This window comes from Schistocerca americana, chromosome 4 (genome assembly GCF_021461395.2).
Source record: "Schistocerca americana isolate TAMUIC-IGC-003095 chromosome 4, iqSchAmer2.1, whole genome shotgun sequence".
Taxonomy (NCBI): domain Eukaryota; kingdom Metazoa; phylum Arthropoda; class Insecta; order Orthoptera; family Acrididae; genus Schistocerca; species Schistocerca americana.
The window spans coordinates 606531378-606555570 of NC_060122.1; the positions used below are offsets into that span (position 1 = coordinate 606531378).

At 39.5% G+C, this 24193-nt stretch overlaps 1 protein-coding gene across 3 annotated transcripts in view; it reads right to left on the reverse strand.

Moving 5' to 3' along the window:
* LOC124612448 overlaps positions 1 to 24193 on the reverse strand; it is a 76843-nt gene that overhangs the window by 17816 nt on the left and 34834 nt on the right. For all 3 annotated transcript variants that reach the window (XM_047140669.1, XM_047140668.1, XM_047140670.1), the window contains one exon: positions 9269 to 9420. In XM_047140669.1, coding sequence (XP_046996625.1) covers positions 9269 to 9420 — 152 coding nt within the window. The remainder of the gene's footprint in view (positions 1 to 9268; positions 9421 to 24193) is intronic.

The following is a 24193-nucleotide window of genomic DNA, read 5'->3' on the forward strand; positions in this document are numbered from 1 at the left end:
TAATGTAAACAGTTGCGACTTCACGCTCATCGGAGGCAATTTTCTGTTATGAAGCATTGCATGGTCTTCCTAAAGCCTTTGACACATTTTGCAGTTGGCGGGCACTTGCATGAGCACTGTGTGTTGTTGTTGTATATGGTCTTTCCTTTGCAAATTTAAGTAATCTTCGTTTTTTTCTCTCATTCACGTTTTATTGTTGAAGTATTATTCTGCAGTAGCGGGTTACAGTAATATTCTTTGTTAGAGTATTGGTTCTTACCGGTCAAAATTACGAAAATTCAACTGAGAACTAAAACAATGAAAAATTGCCGGAATTCTAAAAAAATCCTGGGTTTTTCCCGGTTTTCTCCCAGATGAAAAAATTCCCGGGTTTTTCCTGGATCTCCTGGTTGTCCCAGGTCATATACACCCTGAAATGGTTTCTGTGCAATGTGACCATATCTGTAACAGTCCGTTTGGGTGTATATTTTATGGTCACCACAGTGCCACAACACAGTGTAAGCAAAAATTCTAATCACAGAAGGCAGTTTGCACACATCTCCTAAACTAAAAAGAAAATGACTTTGAAAAATTTCACCTTCTTGCACCTGACACCAGGTGTAGAAGTACTGTGGCCTAGATATTTTGGGTTCAGACACCTTTTCCTCCATTGCAAGGCCAGTGTCAGCCTGAAAAGTTAGTTAAAAGACCAGCTACTACTGAATGATCTCAAACTCTTCTTCTTTGCACAATGTGTATTCAACTGATGTTACAATGTGTACATGGGCACTTTACAGTTGCTTACAGCCCCAAGCTATTCAGTATTAGCACTTTACAATGTCTCTTCTGTATCAGGGCCATCAACTAATGACTTTTTCTTCATAGAGATGTCAACATCAATGTCTCCTACTCCTGGCGGTTTAATGGACCAGAGTGTATCTTCCATGCAAGAATAAGCAGCTGAAATGGAACTCCAATGGTTCTTGATGTGGTATTGGTGTCACATTTCCTGGTACGTATCTGTAACCATCTTGTGTTTGATATCAGTAGATTTATTTAGTAAAATTTCTTTTCAGCAGCCTTTATTTGTGTATGCTGAGGTGGACCTGCTAGACAGTTCCATTCAACTGCGCTCAAAACAGTGTTCGTAGTACTTTGTCTTCTTGTGCATGGGTGGATGCTGAAATGAACATTATTTATCTTCCAAACCACTTGAATGACAAACAACTGAACTTTGAATCTTCTTCATTCACACAACAACATCGTCTTTCTCATAATCCAATCTCATATACTAAGCAAGTTGACAGACCTTTTCAGTTCATGTCACTTCTTCTGTGAATTTCTCTCTCTAGGCATAGGCTATCCCTTCCATGGGTCGCATACCCTTTACTCTCCAACATATTTATTGTATAGGAACCACTGCATGACAAACACTCACCAATATGCAAAGCATCCTACTCTCTTTTGCTATTCATCCAAATGAAGATGCTGTTCCTTAACCTTTTGACCCCTCTTGGTCACTATACAGTTACTTCCCATGCTCCTCTAAATTCACATTCATACTTGTACTTCTTTTCATTTGGTAACTCAGTGCTGGTATTACTTAAGAGTTTGTTACTTATATTACCATATTTCACGCCACTGATCATTTTAAGAGAGTCAATAATGCCTGTACACTGTTCACTTCTATGAGTTACCTCAAGTATTGTTGCTCTTATTTTAAATATTTTAAACTCTCCTAGCACAACATATTCTCTATTTAAAACTTTAAGGAGTACAACAGTATGAAGTTATCACATTTAACTTACATGTTAGCACAACATGATCTCCTTTAGGGAACATTTTCCCTTCCTCTACCCCTCGTTTATCAGATGTTTCTAACATGTTACCAAACAATACCATAAATGACAGTATAATTTATAATATATCAAAAACAAAATCTATGTGTATTTAATACATATATTGTCTGTACTTCTTTGGTCCCTTTAATAAGGTAGCTTCTATATTAGAATTTTTATCATTTGAGGAGTATACTTTTGTTGCCATTTCCTCACCTTGACTTTTCAAATCATCTAACTCTGTCTAATATTTTTAGTTTCTCTCCTTCAGTCTCAAAAAGAGCCATCAACTCCTCAATCTTCGTAGTCAGAACTGGCATAAAACTATAACCAAAAATAAATATTTAGATTTAAAAGTATTTTAATACGAACACTTCTTATCCGCCTTCCTACACCAATTCAAACATAAACACAGGACACGAAATCTACGTTCTGGTCTGAGTATTCTCACCAAATGATGAAAACAGGTTGTTGCAGTGTGATGCCGGTGAGTGGCAAACATGTAGCCAATGCAGCATGTCTATGAACTGCGCCGCTGACAGTGTGTGAAGATTAGTTGCCGTTGTGTCAATCATTGCCTGCTGTAGCAGTGTTGTGGACTGCTGAGATAGTGGTAGCCCTCTGACCCAAGACAGGAAATCTTCTTAGACAAATGATGAAACCTACTAGTGTTCCAGTGTCTAGTTTGACTTGAACACAGTTGTATTTACTGTTGTTGTCCAAGTTGCTGTGGACAACGAAGTATAATCTCAAACTCCTTTTTCATTCAATTGTCTTAAATTCTTCTTTTAGGTAGTATTTGATATTACTTTTCTTTTTATACTTCAATTTATTACTCTACACTACATACATTTAGTCTTTTTTTCTTTTGTTGTTGTTAGTATCGGTTGTCCTTGGCAACATGGATTTTCCCAAATTATTTCAACGAAATTTGCATAAAATTTTCTTCTTCTCTCTTTTTTTAGTACTGTTAATACATGTTATTCACCTAGGTCACCATCATGAGATCGAACTGCGATGGTTTGTGGTGGGGCATCAGTGCTACATTGCCCATGTGCAATCTGTAACTCTCTTATGTTTGATATCGGTAGATTTTTTTTTAATAAAATTTCTTTCGGTTGCCTCCCTTGATATTTGCCGAGGTGGACCTGCTAGCCAATTCCATCCAACCATGCTCCAACAGTCTTCACAAGACTTTGTCTTCTTGAGTGTGGATGGGAGCTGAAAGAAAGCATTATTTGTCTACCTGGAAACATGAATGATATAAACAACTGAACTTTAAATCTTCTTCATTAAAACTTTCTCTTACAGCAATATTGTCTTTCAGAACATTGTTTCATATATTAAGCTGGTTAAGAGATCTTCTTTAACACATGCAGCATGTGAAGAAGCATGACAAGATGTATATCTTAACATAAGCCAACTCAACAGCTATTTCTTACACCATCTATTGTAACTGTGACTTTTTTTCTTTTTGTCCTTGTCTTCTGAACACCTTCAAAGCATGATGCAATGCAACAAATGGCCCCACACAGCAGGTGGAGATGCTCACTTGTTGTCTCTTCCTACAGTGATGCGTGCAAGGAGTTCTCCCATCTGCACACATTGTAATAATATCGCATACAGTGTGATGTCCTGACACTTAGTCAACTACTACATGTCACAAACATCTTCCCCCTTTATGGAAACTTGGAAGTGAAACAGGTCACCCTAAAAATGTCAGATCACACTTCACAACGTGGAGTAATCACTCATTGCAGAAAGTGCCACAACACAGTGTAAGCAAAAATTCTAATCACAGAAGGCAGTTTGCACACATCTCCTAAACTAAAAAGAAAATGCCTTTGAAAAATTGCAGACCTCAGTCACTAGATTGAAAGATTAGCCTGGGCTGTGACACCTGGTGACAATGGCTGCATGTGAGTTGTGGTTCTGAGAGTGCATGTACGTTATCTATTTCGGGAGAAGGACTTTGTCCATAAGCTTAATATTTTAGCAGTCATTTCCTTGTACCCATCTGTAACTCAACGCCACCTCTATGTTGCGGGTAGCAATCTTACCCTTCCATATTGTTGTCATGAAAGAGGATAAAATGTTATGACATGGCACCCGGGACTGAGCATTTGGAAAATGACGTTGAAACCACAAAGGCGACAATGTGTTGGACATTCACACCTCATCACAGATCATGGAGGCCAGTGGCTTCCCTGCAGTGGTGAAGTGTTGCAATTTTTGTACGGTAGGCTGAGGATTACGATTTTCAAAACAAGAAAAAATCTTAAAACAAAGACTTGTGAAATAGAAACACTGCAAAAGTACCTCAATTACAGATTTCTAATAGGATTGAAATGACTACAGAAATTGTTATAAATAAATACAAAAAGTATTAAACACCTTCATATAAATAAAAATACAACACAGAGTAACTCACCGTTACATTTCTTATATATTAGTTCTATCCTCCAGTCCCTTTTCTGGGCGTAAACATCATAATTTATAAGGCTCTTAGCTTCCACTATGTATTTCAGAATAATTTCCTCACATCTTAGTCTTTCAACAGTCTTAATGCAGTTTTCAATTTTGAGCTTACAGCATCTTATGTCCACAGTTTTACTTTGCAAGCTGGCCAACAAAATACTTGTATGCTGGAAAATTGTATTGTACAACTGCAGTAGAAAAAGAAAAGTTTAATTATCCAGTATACTATTTAGCCCAACTGCTCGGTGAAAAGAATTATCATCCCACCCTTCATTGTTCCTCACATCATTAAACGCTGTTCTCAGTTTGTATAGTGAAGATTAATGATTTGTACACTGCGTGAATGAAAATTCTACCTTGTTTCATAATGACTTGGTAGTTTAGCTCCCCTTTCCCTTAGAAGTTCAATTCTTTTGCTGGAACGGTTAAAAATTGCGTGAAATCCTGATAGATTTGCTACAAAAGTTTTCGCGTGTGTAATTTAAAAAAAAAAAATTTTTTTTAAGCATGCAGGAGGCCAAGTTCAACTGATGTGCATGAATGGACACCGAATGGACACCACAATTTTTCCCTACCACTGCACTGCAGCTACAGTATATTTGTGATACTAATTTGTTTTTCAATGTTCCAACTGTTTAGCACTTGAAACTAAACACTGGCTATGCCTTGTGCATTCCGGTCTTTGGATATGTCATAAAACTCTATGTTTCTCTCTTGTATTTATCCTGATTCGTTATTTGCAAAATAAAAAATTACACTCATTTGACTTCTAATTGAGATATCCATTGTTTCGTCAGCTTGTACTGATATAAAAGGGAATATTTTTAATTTCACTTGAAATTTGTTCTTTAACAAAATCCATAATACAAGCTTTTAATTCATTCTGTGTGTCAGAGGAAGTGCCTTTAAATACTCCATCGGATGTTACATATCTTTCATGTATGGTTTTTTTTTCCACTAAGAAATCCAAAAGTTCTAAATAATTTTCTTTATTTAGTGACACCTCAGACTCGTCATGACCTTGAAGAGCTAAATCTTGCTGTACTAAAAAGCAGACAGTCAAAGTAAGTCTCTCCATAATACTTCTCTTTTGATCACCCTTCTCATTACAATTCAAAGCCTCCAGACGTGTTGTTTTTGAAAGAGCATGGTCAATTCTTACTGTACCTAGCTGATTGTATTTAACAGCTGCTGTTATATGTGAAATGGAACATCCATGCTCTTCAGCTTTTGAAAGGAAATTTTGAAGACTCTCTTCACCTTCTCCCCACTTATGCCATTCCAAACCATCATTACCCATTCCAAATAATACACAGTAATAACAATAAAGTTTGTTCCTTACAATGCTGCCACAACTGTGGTTTGGGATTGTACCATTGTGTTTGGAAACAGCTTACAAATTTTCCATAAGATTTTGTAATAGGCAGACTTGGCATCAGCTTTCACTCTTTCACCAGGAGTTTATCTTCCAAAGAGAGGCGAGAGAGGACTGCAGGGTTTTCTATTAAAAATTCAGTGGGCGTCCACTGGGGCCAAGCCGCACAATAACCCTGGGTTCGGTGTGGGGCAGCAATGGGGTAGGTGGACTGCTGTGGCCTGTTATGGAGTTGTGAACCACTGAGGGCTATGGAAGGACGAAGCCTCTCCATGGTTTCTAAGTCCCCGGTTTAGTACAATACCATACAAATTTTAATCTGAGGAACAATGAAAATACATAGACTATTCCCTATCATCTTGGAACAACATCCAATGATGCATTCACATTTATTTTCTATGAATTATGAATGCCTTCTTGTTCTTTGTGTTTTAAGTAAACATTTAAATTAAGAGTTTATGGTGTTTCATTCTACCTGGCTTGCTGCTAGTGTGTAAAGGATGCAAAGTAGTGTTGTTAGGGAACTGCTGAATGACTTGTCATTCCAATGCGTGTATCCGCCTGCATGTGAGAAGTAGAAACAAATCAAACACCAGCTTTTAAAAACCGTATCCAGGCTGTAGAAACCCCAGTCCATCACGTGAAAGAAATGGGATTACTGCGAATGCTCATAAGAAGCATGGAACTCCGAGCTACTATTGGTTGCAAAGCTAGAGGAGTGGTGCATTATAACACTGACGGATGCATATACAAAGCTCAGACATACAATATTTGAAAACATTTATTAGGGTATGTGAACAGATCTGATTAAATTCAGTTTGGATGAATTGTTTTGAATTTTTTGGGTAGGCTCAGCCTTAGAGCCTTAATGGATGCACCACCACTGCTTGCCTGCTATATTAAGAAGGTTAGGCAGTGATCTGTGCAACATCTCATGACAGAGTACGATGTTGGTGAAGGCACAAGTGTTTCAGAGCACAGCATTCAGCACACTCTGCAGCAAACAATCCCTAAGTGGTCCCACACTTGTGACAAAGCAAGTTGGGATATTTTTACTTCTCCTCTTGTTTTGCCATCTGCCTACTTAAATTCATTTTTTCAATTTTAACTAATTACCATTAACATACATGAATATAATCTGCATTTCCATAGAAGAGAAAGGTTGGCATCCAGTTTTACAGAATATAGCACCTGATCTAGTTTCGTGCTTAGTTTTATGAATGTAATTGATTTTCTAATTTAATTCAATCATGCCTAGTTAGTATCTTTTGTTATAGGGTGAAATCAGTGACTGTTTCGTAACTTAAATTGTTGGTGTATAAACAAATAAAATTTCTATAATAATTAAAAATGTTTGGAAGAGGAAACACTAGCATTCTTTAAGTATTTATTTGGCTCTATTCGAAAACATGTTTGCAAAGCCAGCCCTTAATTAATTCCAAATTAATTAACAGTTTTGTCAAAAGTATTGTCTGCATAACAATATTTGTTAATTTCATGATTTAAACAAATAATTCGGCCTAAGACTTGTAGTAGAAGAAACTCTTAAAGAGACTGAATTTTTTGATGTATTCAGTTAATTTAATGAGTTAAGTTTTAATTGCAATTTCTGTAAATTTAACTTCAAACAATGTGTAGTTTCAGTACCTATTATTGGAGGATATATAAGGGCCCAATTTTTGGTCCCGAGACAGTCAGTCCATGGCTCGTTTCAGATCAGAAACCTGTGTTGATTAGAACAACAACAATGCTTCAACTTAACTGTGAAATAAGTGTTGACAATTAGGCCGTATGTTAAAACAATGACAGTGTCTGCTCCACATGTGTAGCAGTATGTGGAGGTTTGCCTGCATACTATTAATGATGCTTATGGAAAGTTAAAACAATAGTGCACTGGCCACATATAACTGTGTACTACTGGGCAGGTTGTGAACAGTGAATGTACACCTATTGGCTACATCATTTAAAGTAGTCAGTGTTGTACTTCCACAACCCATTTTTCAGTCAATGTATCAAAGCAGTACGTCGACACTGAGGACAACAAACAAAGAAATAAAGTAGGCAAACACGTCACACACTGACCCAACAATACTGTCAATTATGACTGCAACAGCCACGAGATCCTCAAGATCGAACCAAGGATCGATGACAACATATTTCTTGATGCCTGGATATAACACTCACTCAGGTGAATGGCTGCTTGAAACATGCACTGTTCCACACGTGCATGCCAGTCGGGACATATTAAACTATGACAGAAATTCATCTGAGTTTTGTTGGGAGCTGTGGTAGAAATCACAGGCTCCGTGACAGTATCTGCCATCAGTATAACAGCCCATGTTACAAGGCCAGAATCATGCTACAGTGGTTTGGGGAGCATGCTAGTGAACTCTTGCTGATACCTTGTCCATCAAATTCACTAGATCTGAAGCCAATGGAACACCTTTAGGATGCTGCTGAGTGCAAGCACCAGCTCATAATTTATGGGAATTTCATGAGTTGTTCTTTGACTCTGATACCACATGCCTCTGGAAACCTACCAATGACATGTTGAATCAATGTCACTCAGCATCACTGCTCTGTTGTACTTCAAACTTCAACCAACATGCTGTTAAACAAACTGTCTTAATGTGTTGGCTTATCAGTGTATAATGTAGGAGACATTAAAACACTCATATTAGTGAAAATGCAGAAATCTCAGTATAGACACTTATGTATCACATAAATGTCTATGGTACAAATAAATGATTTACAATTTTAGTTGAGCCTATGATATTATTTGCATTCGACAATAAGAATGTGCAGTTACCACTTCTCCCTTCCCGACTCGTTTTTTTCAGTCATTTCCACCACCCTTCTCCGCCTGTTTTTGGATGTCATCTAGCCATCATTCATTTCTGGTAGCTATATATGAAAGACATAAGAGCATTCTGAAAAAATATTTCTGTGGTCCGTTGATATGCTTCTGAAAAAGGTTGACTATTAAAAGTGAAGGGGATGCCTCCATAAGGTATCAGCTGCTGTTAGCTTTGAAGTTGAAATAAGGTCATTTCTGCACTTTAAAAAAAATAAATTATTTAATTGTGCACCTCAGTAGGAATTAAATGCCTTAAGTAATTGCACTTGGTACTTCAGAATCCAGCCCTTCTATGGAAGTGGCCATTGAATGGCTGAACAAATTTGAACAATGATGGAGGAGGACATCTACTGTACCTAGCAATGTTTGTATGTTCTGTTGGCCTTCTCTGTGATCTATTGAGGACACACTGCTTGTGTTAAAAGTCTTTCTTAGGGATGGTATGGTAATTAGACTGAGTGCAGCACAGTATATTAAAATTTTATACACTTTCAACAATAAAGTATTCTTTTGATTTAAATGAAAGGGCAGTTCTGAAATGAATTACATTGATTCTCCAGCCTACAAAACTTGCTAAAGTAATTTCTTATCAACTAATCACTTCACTGAATCAATTTTAGCTAGTTACACGTGCAATATGACAAGAATATTTTTGTCTATCTATCTGATACTTCATTATACTACAAACCTACAAAACCAACAACATATTACATCTACCATAATGAATGTAGTAAAAATTACCCTTCAGAAACAATTGTCCATTTTCCACCCATCAACCGGTAAAGGCTGACCTGCAATCCATTGGCAGGTTTTCCTTTGGCAGTGTCCAGAACATGGGTAGAAATTCCTTTCTTAGTACCTTGTGCAGTGCTCATCTCAGAACCAGCAATTTGCTGTAAATAAAAAATACATTTTTAATTATGCTTTGATATAAAATGTTCATTTATGGTATCCTTTACACAATGGATATCTACACCTGTGAAGCGCACTAGGGTGAAAGAGGTAAAGAAAGAACTAGTGATTATATATATCTACATAGAGAGAGAGAGAGAGAGAGAGAGAGAGAGAGAGAGAGAGAGAGACCTTGAAAGGTGAACACAGTGACTAAATTTGCTGTAAATGTTCTGAATTCTATAGCTATTGGACACTAGTAAATGCAATACTTTTAATAAGAAAATACTAACCGTAGAGGAGTTCAAGTGTGAATGTATGACTTTAATTCGGCCTACAGCAACTTCAGCTTGTCTTGAGGCTGTAGACATATCTGCACTGAGAGACTATCTCTTGAAGAACTTTATCACTTTGAGGGTTAAAAGGTCATGTCAACAGCGTCTAACCTATGACCCATTCTTAACAGCGGAGTTAAGCCTGATTAATCACATGGATATTATTCTAGCAGAGCTTTTGACAACACTTCACCTGATGTTGGTCTACAAAACAGTCTCCCAGTTTTACCATAAAATTTCCTAACTATAGAGAAATAAATAACTTTAGACTTTACAATAACTATTAATGCAAAACTTCTAGCATCTGAGAACATTGTCTTTGAGATAAAGACAACAAAATCTAACAGCACAAATCATTTAGACACCATATGCACTAAAAAATGGATTTTATGACAATACATGCATTTTATGTACTGTATTGAAAAACGTATTCAGTGGCAGCAAATACTGTTTTTCCCTACAATAGATTAAATACATTCAGTAAAGATAAGCAAACAAGATGAAAACAAAACCTGTTAGCACAGGGTGAGGCAGTGAAACGGCACGATTTTGTAAAACCACCAAAGATTTATTTACAAGTAAAATCATAATAGTTGAACATGGATCTCAAGTACAAGAGTGGAAATTAAAGATTTAACTTAAAAACAATCATTTTTTAAATATGGTGTCAGTGAAGGTCACTCTTCAAAATCCGTCTTACTGATCGATTGCTGAGACCAAGTTCTGCGCTGTGCCGTCTCGCGGATTTTCGCGGACTTCGTCCCAACGCTTCGCGCACACGATTAATGTTCTCGGGTGTCCGGATTGTTTTTGTGCTGCCGCCTCTTTTCTTTGTTGTGCTAGCAGTAGCTTCAAAGGTTTTAACCCAAAGGAGAATGGCTTTCCTTGATGGCACGGGAGCCCGTGGCGGCAGGTTGAATTCACGACGAAAGGCGCGTTGAGCACCAACCACACTATCCGCGTTTTTGTAATATGCCTTTACGGCATATGCACGTTGCGCACTCGACCAACGCTCCATGGCATTGGCTACTGAAACTTCCACCACTCTAGACGCCCAAGGTCACTTCCCCCACTCTCGCAACCCCCCTCCGCGCCCGACAACCACTATCGAAATCGTGCCGTTTCACTGCCTCACCCTGTAGTTGCATAGATGGAAAACAAATAACCACCTTGTTCACCCAAGTTAACAGTGAAATCAACAGCGTTTTCTTTGGGAGGTAAATGATTAACTTTTGCAAGTTATTTGTGTGTCACAGAAAGACACATCACCAAACAATGGAAACTCCACACAGGAATATAAACAATGTAGGAAACAGACAGATTGCTACTTATCGTAAAGAAGACATGTTAAGTTGCAGGCAGGCATAATTAAAAGACATTTACACAAAGCTTTCGGCCACAGCCTTCATGAACAAAAGAGAAACACACCATAAGGGTGACCAGACATCTGAATAAATCCATACATGTCCTGCTTTTTATCTCTCATCCAGAGTCTTGGTGGAGTTCTTACACTGTCCTCCTTTATTGCAAAGTTGACCACAATAATATATATTTGAAGTTATTCCCATTCTATTGATCTTTCGCCGATTTTATCGATTTTTCACTACTAATATGGATGGATCCATAAGTGACTGCAACTATTGATTATTTAAAGTTTCCGTGTTGCATTTTCAGTTCACGATTGTCTTGGCTTAGCATTATAGGTTTCATGTCACATACTTAGTACTCATGGGTGAGTGTAATTTTCTGTTTATTGAAGCCAAGTGAGTTTGCCTAAATGCAAGTGTACATTCTCAGATGTTCTTTCTTACAAATAGTTTGCCTTCCCTTCAAGAAAGGGAGAACTGAATTCAAAGCAGAATGTAAAATATGTGGAGCTGTAACTTACATCACAGTGGCCAATAAGTTTAAGAAATACCTCGGCAGAGTGTTTTTGTCGTCATGGTTTTATTTCATGGGTACTTAGTCATTCAATCTGTTTATATTCAGAAGACTGAATGAGAACAATTGGCCATAAAGTTCTCCAGTTCTGCATAACATACATAAACATCATTTAATTTATTTACATAAACAAAATTCAAGTCAATGTGTCACTGAAATATTTTAAATTCCTTGCACTAGGTGGCCAAGTTATCTAAGATCATACTACCACTCAGAAGCAAAAGAAAAATCTTCACGCTTGCACTCCAATGCCTAGGATGAACATATTACTTCAGCAACACCAATCTACTTTACCTTTTAAGTGACTGTGTTCTTGCTGGAGAAGGAGCACTAGCATTCCATAATGGTAGGCATCATTTTACCTACAGGTCAATGGACCGCATGCCAAAATTAGATGAAGTAATTTATTTTGATTCAGATGATGCTAAAAAAATCTCTTCAGCCAGAACAAAAACACGAAACATTATAAACAATGTAATTGCTCCTCATGCCTTGAATGTAACAATGTGGGCTTTGAGCGGGACATCTCGTTTTGGTGTCTCGGCCGATGGAATTAGCCATGGCAACATAAAAATGTTCCTCATTCTTATTTAGTATTTTGATTAAAAACTTTGTGGTTTAAAAACAAAAGTAATTGATCTAAAATGTACTCCAAATGAAACATCTAAGACTGTTGCACATTATATTACAGAAACACTACAACATTTGGGTATTGCTAAGAAGTGTGTATCATTTACCAGTGACAATGCTAACACAAACTTTGGGGGTACAAATCACAAGGAAGACAAAAATATATACAGTTGACTAAAGGCATCTTCCTCCCCCCATGAACCATGGACCTTGCCGATGGTGGGGAGGCTTGTGTGTCTCAGCGATACAGATAGCCGTACCGTAGGTGCAACCACAACGGAGGGGTATCTGTTGAGAAGCCAGACAAATGTGTGGTTCCTGAAGAGGGGCAGCAGCCTTTTCAGTAGTTGCAGGGGGCAACAGTCTGGATGATTGACTTATCTGACCTTGTGACACTAACCAAAATGGCCTTGCTGTGCTGGTACTGCGAACGGCTTAAAGCAATGGGAAACTACAGCCGTAATTTTTCCCGAGGGCATGCAGCTTTACTGTATGGATAAATGATGATGGCGTCCTCTTGGGTAAAATATTCCAGAGGTAAATTAGTCCCCCATTCGCATCTCCGGGCGGAGATTACTCAGGAGGACGTCGTTATCAGGAGAAAAAAAACTGACATTCTACGGATCAGAGCGTGGAATGTCAGATCCCTTAATCGCGGCAGGTAGGTTAGAAAATTTAAAAAGGGAAATGGATAGGTTAAAGTTAGATATAGTGGGGATTAGTGAAGTTCGGTGGCGGGAGGAACAAGACTTTTGGTTAGGTGAATACAGGGTTATAAATAGAAAATCAAATAGGGGTAATGCAGGAGTAGGTTTAATAACGAATAAAAAATAGGAATGCGGGTAAGCTACTACAAACAGCGTAGTGAACATGAAACTTCCTGGCAGGTTAAACCTGTGTGCCGGACCGAGACTCGAACTCGGGACCTTTGCCTTTCGTGGGGTGATGCTGCGGGAATTAGATTAGGAAATGAGAGGCTTAAAGTAGTAAATGAGTTTTGCAATTTGGGGACAAAAATAACTGATGATGGTCGAAGTAGAGGGGATATAAAATGTAGACTGGCAATGGCAAGGAAAGCGTTTCTGAAGAAGAGAAATTTGTTAACATCGAGTACAGATTTAAGTGTCACGAAGTCGTTTCTGAAAGTATTTGTATGGAGTGTAGCCATGTACGGAAGTGAAACGTGGACGATAAATAGTTTGGACAAGAAGAGAATAGAAGCTTTCGAAATGTGGTGCTACAGAAGAATGCTGAAGATAAGATGGGTATATCACATAACTAATGAGGAGGTATTGAATAGAATTGGAGAGAAATTTGTGGCACAACTTGACTACAAGAAGGGATCGGTTGGTAGGGCATATTCTGAGGCATCAAGGGATCACCAATTTAGTATTGGAGGGCAGTGTGGAGGGTAAAAATCGTGGAGGGAGACCAAGAGATAAATACACTAAACAGATTCAGAAGGATGTAGGTTGCAGTAGGTACTGGGAGATGAAGAGGCTTGCACAGGATAGAGTGGCATGGAGAGCTGCATCAAACCAGTCTCTGGACTGAAGACCAAAACAACAACAACAACAACAACAACAACAAAAACGACATCTTTGAACAACGAGAATTTAATCAATGGGGATGTCTAGCTCACATTTTGCATAGTGCAATTCAGCACAGAGTTGATAATCTTTCTGTTGAAATCTTACTTACTGTCTGAAAGCAAGCCACCAAAGGTTTTCTTTCAGCTTTTTGAGAATACTTAAATGAACTCTACTAATGGCATTTGCATTCATTGATGTTTGTGTTCAATTTAAATATTCTGCAACTAGAAAAGGAGGACAATTCTGTGCTTGAAGTGATTCAAATTTTGGATTCTGTATGTAAGGTGCCAAAGGACCAATTAAATGAAAAATTCATTTGCCTAAAGGTTAAACACCAGCTGGAAATTGCAACATAAAAAGGCTTTGATAAATAAGTTAAACTTTTTATGGAGGAAGTTATGTAGCTGTATCAATCGTGCCATGAATATTTAAGATGATAGCTTTGTATGTTTGACGACTTTTCCTGTTTCAAATGGATGTCTCTTTAAAAAGAGGTTAACTACAGATATGTTGAAAAAAGCCTTTTTTATTTACAAGTTAATGTAAAGCTTTTGAAATTGAATGTGCAAATGTTCTGCCCAATTCTGTAATTTTAGGCAGTTTCAGAAACAGAACAGTAATGATCCTGAATTAGTGGTTTTTTTTCTAGTACAAGATGGGCCAAGTATTTCCATGGAAGTAAGTCTATTGCTTGTCATTCTGAATCGTTAAAAGTTGCTGGCAACTTTTTCAGTATATCATGCACAAAACAAATGCAGTGGACTGATGACAGGAACAGGTTGATCATTGAATATATTAAGGTATGTTGATGGTACAGTATTTTTTAAAAAGAACTTTCCTGCGTATCTTCTTACAACTATCTGCTAAGCAAGCCTACACCTCTACAGGAAGTTGTATCTTCACAGAAGTACCAATAAAAGTTAAGGAATGTTTGCTATTAAATAAATTAAATTTGAATGAATTTTTCTGTGTGTCCTCTTTTTTTATAACTTTGTCATCCTTTTTGAAGTTGTTTGTTCTCTTTTTTTATATACATCAGCATCTGGGCACCCTACATACCATCACAATAGACAGCATTATCAGTAGTGCGTGCTGCAAGTGGGTACAGTTAACTCATGTTGTAGTATCCAAAACAATACTAATAACTGCAAAAAGAATGCCAAAAAGTAATAAAAATAGCTTCTGCTTCTGCAGCAACTGATGCAGAGCCATAAAGTCTCATACACTATGTGATCAAAAGTATGCGGACACCCCAAAAAATATACATTTTTCATATTAAGTGTATTGCCAGGTACTCCATATCAGCAACCTCAGTAGCCATTAGACATCATGAGAGAGCAGAATGGGGCGCTCTGCGGAACTCACTGACTTTGAACAAGGTCAGGTGACTGGGAGTCACTTGTGTCATACGTCAGTATGCAAGGTTTCCACACTCCTAAGCATACCTAGGTCCACTGTTTCCGATGTGATAGTCAAGTGGAAATGTGAAGGGACATGTACAGCACAAAAGCTTACAGGCCGACCTTGTCTGGTGACTGACAGAGACCGCCGACAGTTGAAGAGGATCATAATGTGTAATGGGCAGACATCTGTCCAAACCATCACATAGGAATTCCAAACTGCATCAGGATCCACTGCAAGGACTATGACAGTCAGGCAGGAGGTGAGAAAACTTGGATTTCATGGGCACATCACGCCTCGCTTCGTGTAAGCAGCGTGAACATTGGACGATTGAACAATGGAAAAACGTTGTGTGGAGTGACGAATCACAGTACACAGTGTGGCGATCCGATGGCAGGGTGTGGGTTTGGTGAATGCCAGGTGAGCGTCATCTGCCGGTGTGTGTGGTGCCAACAGTAAAATTCGGAGGTGGTGATGTTATGGTGTGGTCGTGTTTTTCATGGAGGCCTACATTGGTGTTTTAACCACTTTCTTGCTTCCCACTGTTGAAGAGCAATTTGGGGATGGCTACTGCATCTTTCAACATGATCAAGCACCTGTTCATAATGCACGGCCTGTGACGGAGTGGGTTACACGACAATAACATCCCTGTAATGGACTGGCCTGCATAGAGTCCTGACCTGAATGCTATAGTACAACTTTGGGATGTTTTGGAACGCTGACTTCATGCCAGGCCTCACCAACCAACATCAATACCTCTCCTCAGTACAGTACTCCATGAAGAATGGGCTGCCATTCCCCAAGAAACCTTCCAGCACCTGATTGAACAAATGTCTGTGGGAGTGGACGCTGTCATCAAAACTAAGGGTGGGCCAACACAATATTGAATCTCAGCATTACTGATGGAGGGCGCCACAATCTTTTAAGTCATTTTCAGCCAGGTGGTCAGATAATTTTTATCACATAGTGAATCATACTGCTCAAGTATTGATATGTAATCTTAGTTACCCAAAGCAAGGTGGTCCAGTCATACAGGAAAACAAAAATATACTGTTTTTAGTTTGGTTTCGTATAATTATCTGCATGTTACATTCAACAAAATTGCAACCACTCACTGTGATGCTGAACAAGTTAACAGTTGTAATACACTTTCTCCTTCCTTCTCTCTTAAAATCACATCATCATACTATAGCATACTCAGAAATTCTGCTATGGAGTAGGAGGAGCCATGAAGCACATATCTTTTCAGTTAGTATTTGTAATAAATTTTATTATATATTAATTTTTTGCATCACTGTGCAGAAGATCGAAGATTTTTATGGCTGAATACCTCACTCCTACCTGTGCCCCACTGAGGCTGTGGATAATGTAATTCACTTATTTTTTTGGTATGACAATTATAAACGTTTCCGTTGCTTTCAAACTGTGAGTTACTGTTGACAACAAACTTCATAAGGGAGTAAATGTACTACAAGACTGCTGTCAATATGTCCAAAAGTTCATCGAAAGGTATGTGTCTACACGAACTTCTAGAGTGTACACCACATATTGTCTATTTCACACTTCTGTGCAACAAACATATTGTTCCTCTATGATGAGTTACCCAAGAATATAATGCCATATGACATCAGTGAATCAGAGTATGATTAGTAAAGAACTACCTGAAATTTATGTCTCCAAAATCTGATACTATCCGCAATGCACAGTTGCAGAACTCAAGACAGCTGTAACAAGGGGCTTACGGGTCAGATTATCATCAATATAAATACCTACAAATTTAAAATACTCTGTTTCATTTACTGACATGTCCCCACACATTGTTCCCAATAGCGTTGTCAGGCCCTATGCAGTACAGAAGTGTGTTGTGGTATTGCCGTAAGAGCCAGAAAAGAATATAGTGGGGATATGTAAATATCTTAAATACACTTTTACTTGTCTGTCAAGCTCTCTTGATCGCACGTGGAATACTAATGGTTAGTGTAGTTAGTAACTGTCCTAGAAAAAAGATCATTGCTTAACACCAGTAAACCATACATTTCCGTATTTATGCTGAGGCAAGTATAATAAGGTTCTCAAGTTTTCATAATAATAATGTTTATTCAATATCGAATAATCAGAAATTAACCCTTGAAATAAAACAGATTCAGAAAATACAGATTATTATTCTCAACACATCAGTTAATACTTTTGTTACAAACTAAAGTTTTGTTTTGAAATTAAAAATAAAACATTCTTGATGCAATGTAACTTTTATTACAAAATGGTGAAGTTTCACTCAAATAGCAATTGTCTTCAGACCATATGCTCTGAAAAATAAGTACAATATAGATTTAGAGGGAAATCTAATAATAACAGTTAACGTAAGCTACATAAAATATGACTAAAATTAAAAAGTTATGTCCTTGATGGTAGGTGATGGCTGTGAGCAGAGCACATACCGTGGATGTATTAGTGTCAACTTTTGACTAAGAAAGAGGGGCTAAGGATTAAGTACTAATGCTCTGCTCATCACTTCTTTCATTACATCAGTAACACACAAAACTATTATTAAGGTAATTTAAACATAAAACAGTTGTATAAGAATTAACAGAAATGTTACATAACACTACATAAATAGCTGCTATGTAAAGGTGTTTGTCAAAATACATTTAAATAAATACAGGAGAATACCCAGCTATATGTATTTAGGTAGCCCTCGGTGGGCATTTCAAGAAAAACTCATGCAACATAATCATAGCAAATACAGAGCTATGTGGTGCTGTTGGTTTCAATGGAGTAACAATCATGATGACAGGTAACAGAAGCATATACAGTATTAGGTATAAAGTCGTATATTACGTAGAAATTAGCAGTGCCATGATGACTGGCAACAGAAGTGCATGTAATATTAGGTTACCACTCATCATGACACGGATAATTTCTATATAATATACTGCTTTATACCTAATGTTATACACACTTCAGTTGCCAGTTGTAATGATGGTTACTTCACACTTTTCTTCAGTGGTTTCTATGCACATCAACAGCATCTCTATCCTGCATGGCAGCCAGTTTCTTTGCTACAATTACACTCTAAGAGTTTTCCTAAAATACCAATACAGTATACTCCATCCACTTACAGCCGATTACAACTGGAAAGGTCTCCTGTATTTTTTTAAATGTAGTTCGACAAACTGCTTGATGTAGTAACTATTTGTGTGTCATGTAACTTTTTTTATTAATTTTTGTACAACTGTTCTACATATACATTACTTTAATAACACTATTATCTGCTGTATGCCCAATTAACTTTAAATGATGCAATGTGATAAACATGGGTGGAACATTCAATATTTGACCCATAGCACCTCTGCCCTAGTCAGCAGTTGACATTTGTGCAGCCACGATATCTGCTTCATACACAGCAACTTCCTGCTATCGTGGGAACAACTTATTTTAATTTTGAAAATATTGTGACAAGGATAGATTGTTAGTCTCTGCAATGATTATTCGTTGAGTTGCAAACAGGCATGACAAAAAGACTTTTACATACAACCTTCCAGTCAAAGTCTTCTTCAAAAAATAAATAAAAACACACACACACACACACACACACACACACACACACGACTGCTCTGACCAGAATGCAACTGAAACATGGTGAACAGCAGAAACAATGTGGACTGGGACAGGGGAGTGCAAAGGGTAACAGGGTATGGGTCGGGGAAGAGGAAACAGCGCTGCCTGGTGGGATTCGCAAGGACTCGAAGTGGCAGAGCAGAGCTGCCAGATGCAGCATCAGAAGGCAGTGGAGAATTGGGGGTGGACAGGAGAGCAGGAATGGGGGAGCAGAGAAGGGGAAAACATCGCTGGGTGCGTAGTGCATAATGATAGTGAGGGGAGGGGAATTCTGAGGAGACGACAGGACAGATGAAGTGAAGGGTGTGGGGACAGTGGGTTACTGTAAGTTGAAGGTGGAATGATTTCAGGAGTGGAGAATGTATTGTAAGAACAACTCCTGTCTGCGCAGTTCAGAAAAGCTGGTGGTGGAGGAGAGGATCCATATGGCCCAGATTGTGAAGCAGTCTTTGAAAATGAGAATGCTATGTTCAGTTGCATGTTGCATGTGGTCCACTTTGCTCTTGGCCACAGTAAGGTAGTGACCATTCATTCTCGTGGACAGCTGGTCGGTAGTCACATCAAGATAAAAACTGAACAATGATTGCAGCAGAGTTGGTACATGACATGGCTGTTTTCACAAGAGGACTGGCCTGTGATGGGGTAAGATAAGCTTGTGTCAGGAGTGAAATACAAAGTGCTGTATGGGTTGATTGGGCAGGTCTTGGATCTGTGTCTCACTCTGGGATATGATCCCTGTGATAAGGAGCGGCTGGAATTGGCTGTTTTATAGGAATGGATTAGGATGTTGTGGTGGCTGGATGGGCGACGGAACACCACTGTAGGAGGGGTGGGAAGTATTTTGAGTAGGTTGTCCATAATTTCAGGGCACGATGATAGATAAATAAAGCTCTGATGAAGGATGTGGTTTAGCTGTTCCCATCCAGGCTGGTATTGTGTGATGAAGGGTGTGCTCCTTGGTAGCTGTTTCTTGGAGGTAGTGGGGGGATTGGGGGTGTGTGTGGATATGGCTTGCGAAATCTGTTTGCGGACTAGGTCTAGGGGATAGTTCCTGTCTGTCAAGGCATTAGTGAGACGTTCAAACATACCGGATAAGAGAGCTTCCGTCTCAGTAGATCAACCATCCCTGGCTAGCCAGGCTGTCTGTGAGGGAATTTTTGGTGTGGAAGTGGTAGCAGCTGACAAAATGCAGGTACTGCTGGTGGTTGTTGAGTTTAATGTGGACAGAGGTGTGGATGGCACCATCAGGGAGGAGATGATCAATGTCCAGGAAGGTGGTATGCTGGGTTGTGGAGGACCAAGTGAAGTGGATGGAAGAGGAGGTGTTCAGGTTGTGAAGGAATGAGGTTAAGGTGCCCTGGCCCAGAGTCAGTGAGTGGAAAGGAAAGGAGCATTGAAGGGGAAAAGATTGTTGGATGCGTTGACAGAGAGCAGTGCACAATGAGAGTGAGGGGAGGAGAGCTCTGAGGAGATGACAAGACATCACTGTAGGAAGAGTGGGAAGGATTTTGGGTAAGATGTCCCTAATTTCGGGGCATGATGATAGATAAACAAAACCCTGACAAAGAATGAGGTTCAATTGTTCCAGTTCAGGGTGGTATTGGGTGACAAAGGGGGCACTGCATTTCAGATAGTTCTTGGGGATACTGGGAGGGGAGGGGACGGGGGGTGTAGGGATATAGCAGGGGTAATCTGTTTGTGGGCTAGGTATGGGGGATAGTGCTTGTCTGTGAAGGCCTTAGTGAGACCTTCAGCATACTGGGCAAGAGAGATCTTGTCATTGGAGGTAAGCCATCCCTGGGTGATCAGGCTGTATGGAAGGGATTTTTTGATGTGGGAAGGAGGGCAGTTGTCAAAATCTTTGATGTGGGAGGCTTGATGTCAGGCAGTTGGTCAGTGAGGACAGAAATTCTGTCAGCTACAATTGGGCATCCAGAACTATTAGGAGGATGTAGAAGGTGGGTGTGTGGGGGCGTCATAGGTGTAAGGAAAGAAATAGGTTCAAGGGAGAGGTTCTGGGAAGGGCCTGAGGCTTTAAGCAGGGATTCGAGGTTATGTTGGGCTTTGGGATTGGAGCAAATTGGCATGCTGACAGAGTTTATAGATGGAGGAATCAGACAACTGGCGGAAGCTATCTGCCATGTAGTCACTGCGATTCAGAATGATGTCATGGAACCTTTGTCTGCAGGTAGTATTTTAAGTCATGATCTGTTTTCAGGCTGTGTGTGGCTGTCCTTTCTTTTGCCGAAAGGTTGGTGTTCTTAGGAAGGGACCAGAGAAAGGATGGTAAGGGCAAGATGGAGGTAAGAAATTCCTAGAAGGTGATCACAAGGTGGTTGGGAGGTAGCGTTGCTCACGTCCGTGGGTTTAACCTTAAAATACCCTACACGTGCCTCCTGGGTGGTGCTAATTGAGCAACAGTGATTACAGGCAGCCAGACTATCCATAGGATCTCCTGGCAATGACATATCAACTAAATAGCAGAAACAGTTCTTTTCAGAGCTCATTAACAAGAAACATTGGACCAACTATCAGACTCCTTCAACTGAATATCGAAAGCATTAGCAGGGCAAAGTGTGACTACCTGTCAAAATTTTTGCTGGACAACAATATCGATGTCGTCGCCATTCAAGAAACTCGTGTTTCCAGCGAAGAAATATTCCGAAGCCGAGGTCGAATTCCTGGATATTCTGCACTTGGTGTAACTTACCACGAGGTGTATGGAATTGCTACGTATGTCCGTAACAACATAAACGAAGCTTTGCTGATTTCTGTAAGTGTGGAGACAGATATACATACAGTTGTCATACAATTGCACGGCATTACTATTACAAATGTTTACAAACCACCCAAAACAACATGGCCTGATTTTGTCCTACACACAGCAGAACATCCTGCAATTTACATAGGAGCCTTCAATAGTCACCATGAACTTTGGAAGTACTCTCAAAATGATGAAAATGGGAGCATGCTTGCAGAATGGATCGAAGAGAATAATATTCATCTAGTGTTTGATGCCAAAGATCAAGGCACTTTCAGGTCAGCTGCTTGGGACAAGGATTCAAATCCTGACTTATGCTTTGTCAGCTGCAACGAAACTGGCTTTCCCATCAACACCACAAGGAAAGTGATAGATGCCTTTCCTCACAGCCAACACAGACCTGTAATAATACAAATTGGCTGCACTGTTCCTGTCATACGATCAACTCCGCATGCTCGATGGAATTTCCAGAAAGCCGACTGGATGAAGTTTTCAACGGAACTGGATAAGACCATTCGATGGATACCTTCATCACATAATAACTATCAACGCTTCATTGGTGCAGTAACAGCAACAGCTAAAAAGTGTATGCCAAGAGGATACCGAAAAGAATATGTTCCAGGATGGAATGAGGAAAGTGAAACACTGTACCAATACTTCCAGCAAAGTGGTGACCCAGAGATAGCTACGGAACTATTGTCCAGCTTGGACATGTCTCGGAGGCAGAAATGGGCAGAAACAGTCAAAATTATGGACTTTACCCACTCGAGCAGGAAAGCATGGAGTCTTCTGAGAAAACTGGGAGGAAGTGCACCAGCATGCAGAAAAAATTCCGAAGTAACACCAGACCAAATTGCTTCCCACATCATTACCACCTCAAGAGTACCTCCTGACAAGAAACATACAAGACATATCAGACGACAGCTTCATGACCTTAAAAAGAAGGCATCTCCCTCATCTGAGTATACCCATCCCTTCACAGTTTCAGACATTGACTCTGGACTGAAGGACCTCAAACCTCTTAAGGCACCTGGATTCGATGGTATCCACCCAGAATTCCTGATCCATATGGGAGGAAAAGCTACGAAATGGCTGGCAGAATTCTTCACTGACATCCTGCTGACTGGTCAACTTCCATCTGAGTTTAAAAAGGTGAAGATAATATCTGTTCTGAAACCTGGCAAACCCAGCAACAGGGTAGAAAACTATCGCCCCATTTCCCTACTCAGCTGCTGCTACAAGCTTTTTGAAAGGCTAATATATAACAGAATAAGTAGCACTATCTTAGAGAACGTTCCAGTTGATCAGGCAGGCTTCAGACCAGGGCGTAGCTGCTGCGACCAAGTATTGTCTCTCACATCCTTCATAGTCAGGATACCAAATGAAGCAGAAAACATCTGTGGCATTTGTTGATCTAACTTCCGCCTTCGACACTGTGTGGAGGGAAGGCCTTATCTACAAATTTCTCCGCATCATACCCTGCAGAACAATGGCTCAACTGATTAACAGCATGCTAAGTGATCGGAAGTTCCAGGTAATCACTGGAAGCAACATAAGTAAGGAGAGGAAGCTGAACAAGGGATTGCCTCAAGGATCAGTTCTCTCACCCTTACTGTTCAACCTATATCTACCTGATCTACCTGACACTTCGTCCAGAAAATACTGCTATGTCGATGACCTGGCTCTAGCCGTCAAACACCAGGAAATGAAGACAACAGAAGAGATTTTAGCCAATGACCTGTCTCCACTAGACAATTACTTCAAAATCTGGAGACTCCAACCCAGTGTGAGTAAAACAGAAGTGTGTTGCTTCCATCTAAATAACCAGTTGGCGAATGTAAAACTGGAGGTAAGTTTCAGAGGCAGAATTCTTCATCACAACTGGAACCCAAAATATCTTGGTGTCATCCTGGATCGTACACTATGCTTCAAACAACACCTTCTTAACTTAGCTCAAAAGCTGAGGACTCGAAACAACATCCTCCATAAGCTATGCGGAACTACCTGGGGATCTTCAGCAACCACCCTGCGAACTTCAGCTCTGGGCTTGGTATACTCAAGTGCTGAGTATTGTGCACCTGTTTGGATGAATAGTCATCATACAAGGCTTGTTGATACCCAGCTGAATACGACAATGCGCATAATATCTGGCACAATCAGATCTACTCCAGTTTATTGGCTTCCACTGTTAACCGGTATAATGCCTCCTGATCTACGCAGATGTACTGCCCTTATGAGAGAATTCCACAAGATCTCCAGGAATTCTAACCTACCCGTGCATAGCGACCTGCCACTTTTAAATCGCAAGAGACTGAAATCACGTCATCCAACTCTGTGCGATGCTGCTGACATGGTTGCTAAGAATTTCAAACCTCTTGAAGAATGGAAAGGTCGGTGGGAAGCAGTGACAGATGTGCACCTGCATAACATCTTCTCAGGTGCTAAACTTCCAAGTGGATTCGACTTACCACGCAAGACGTGGTCTACTCTAAACAGA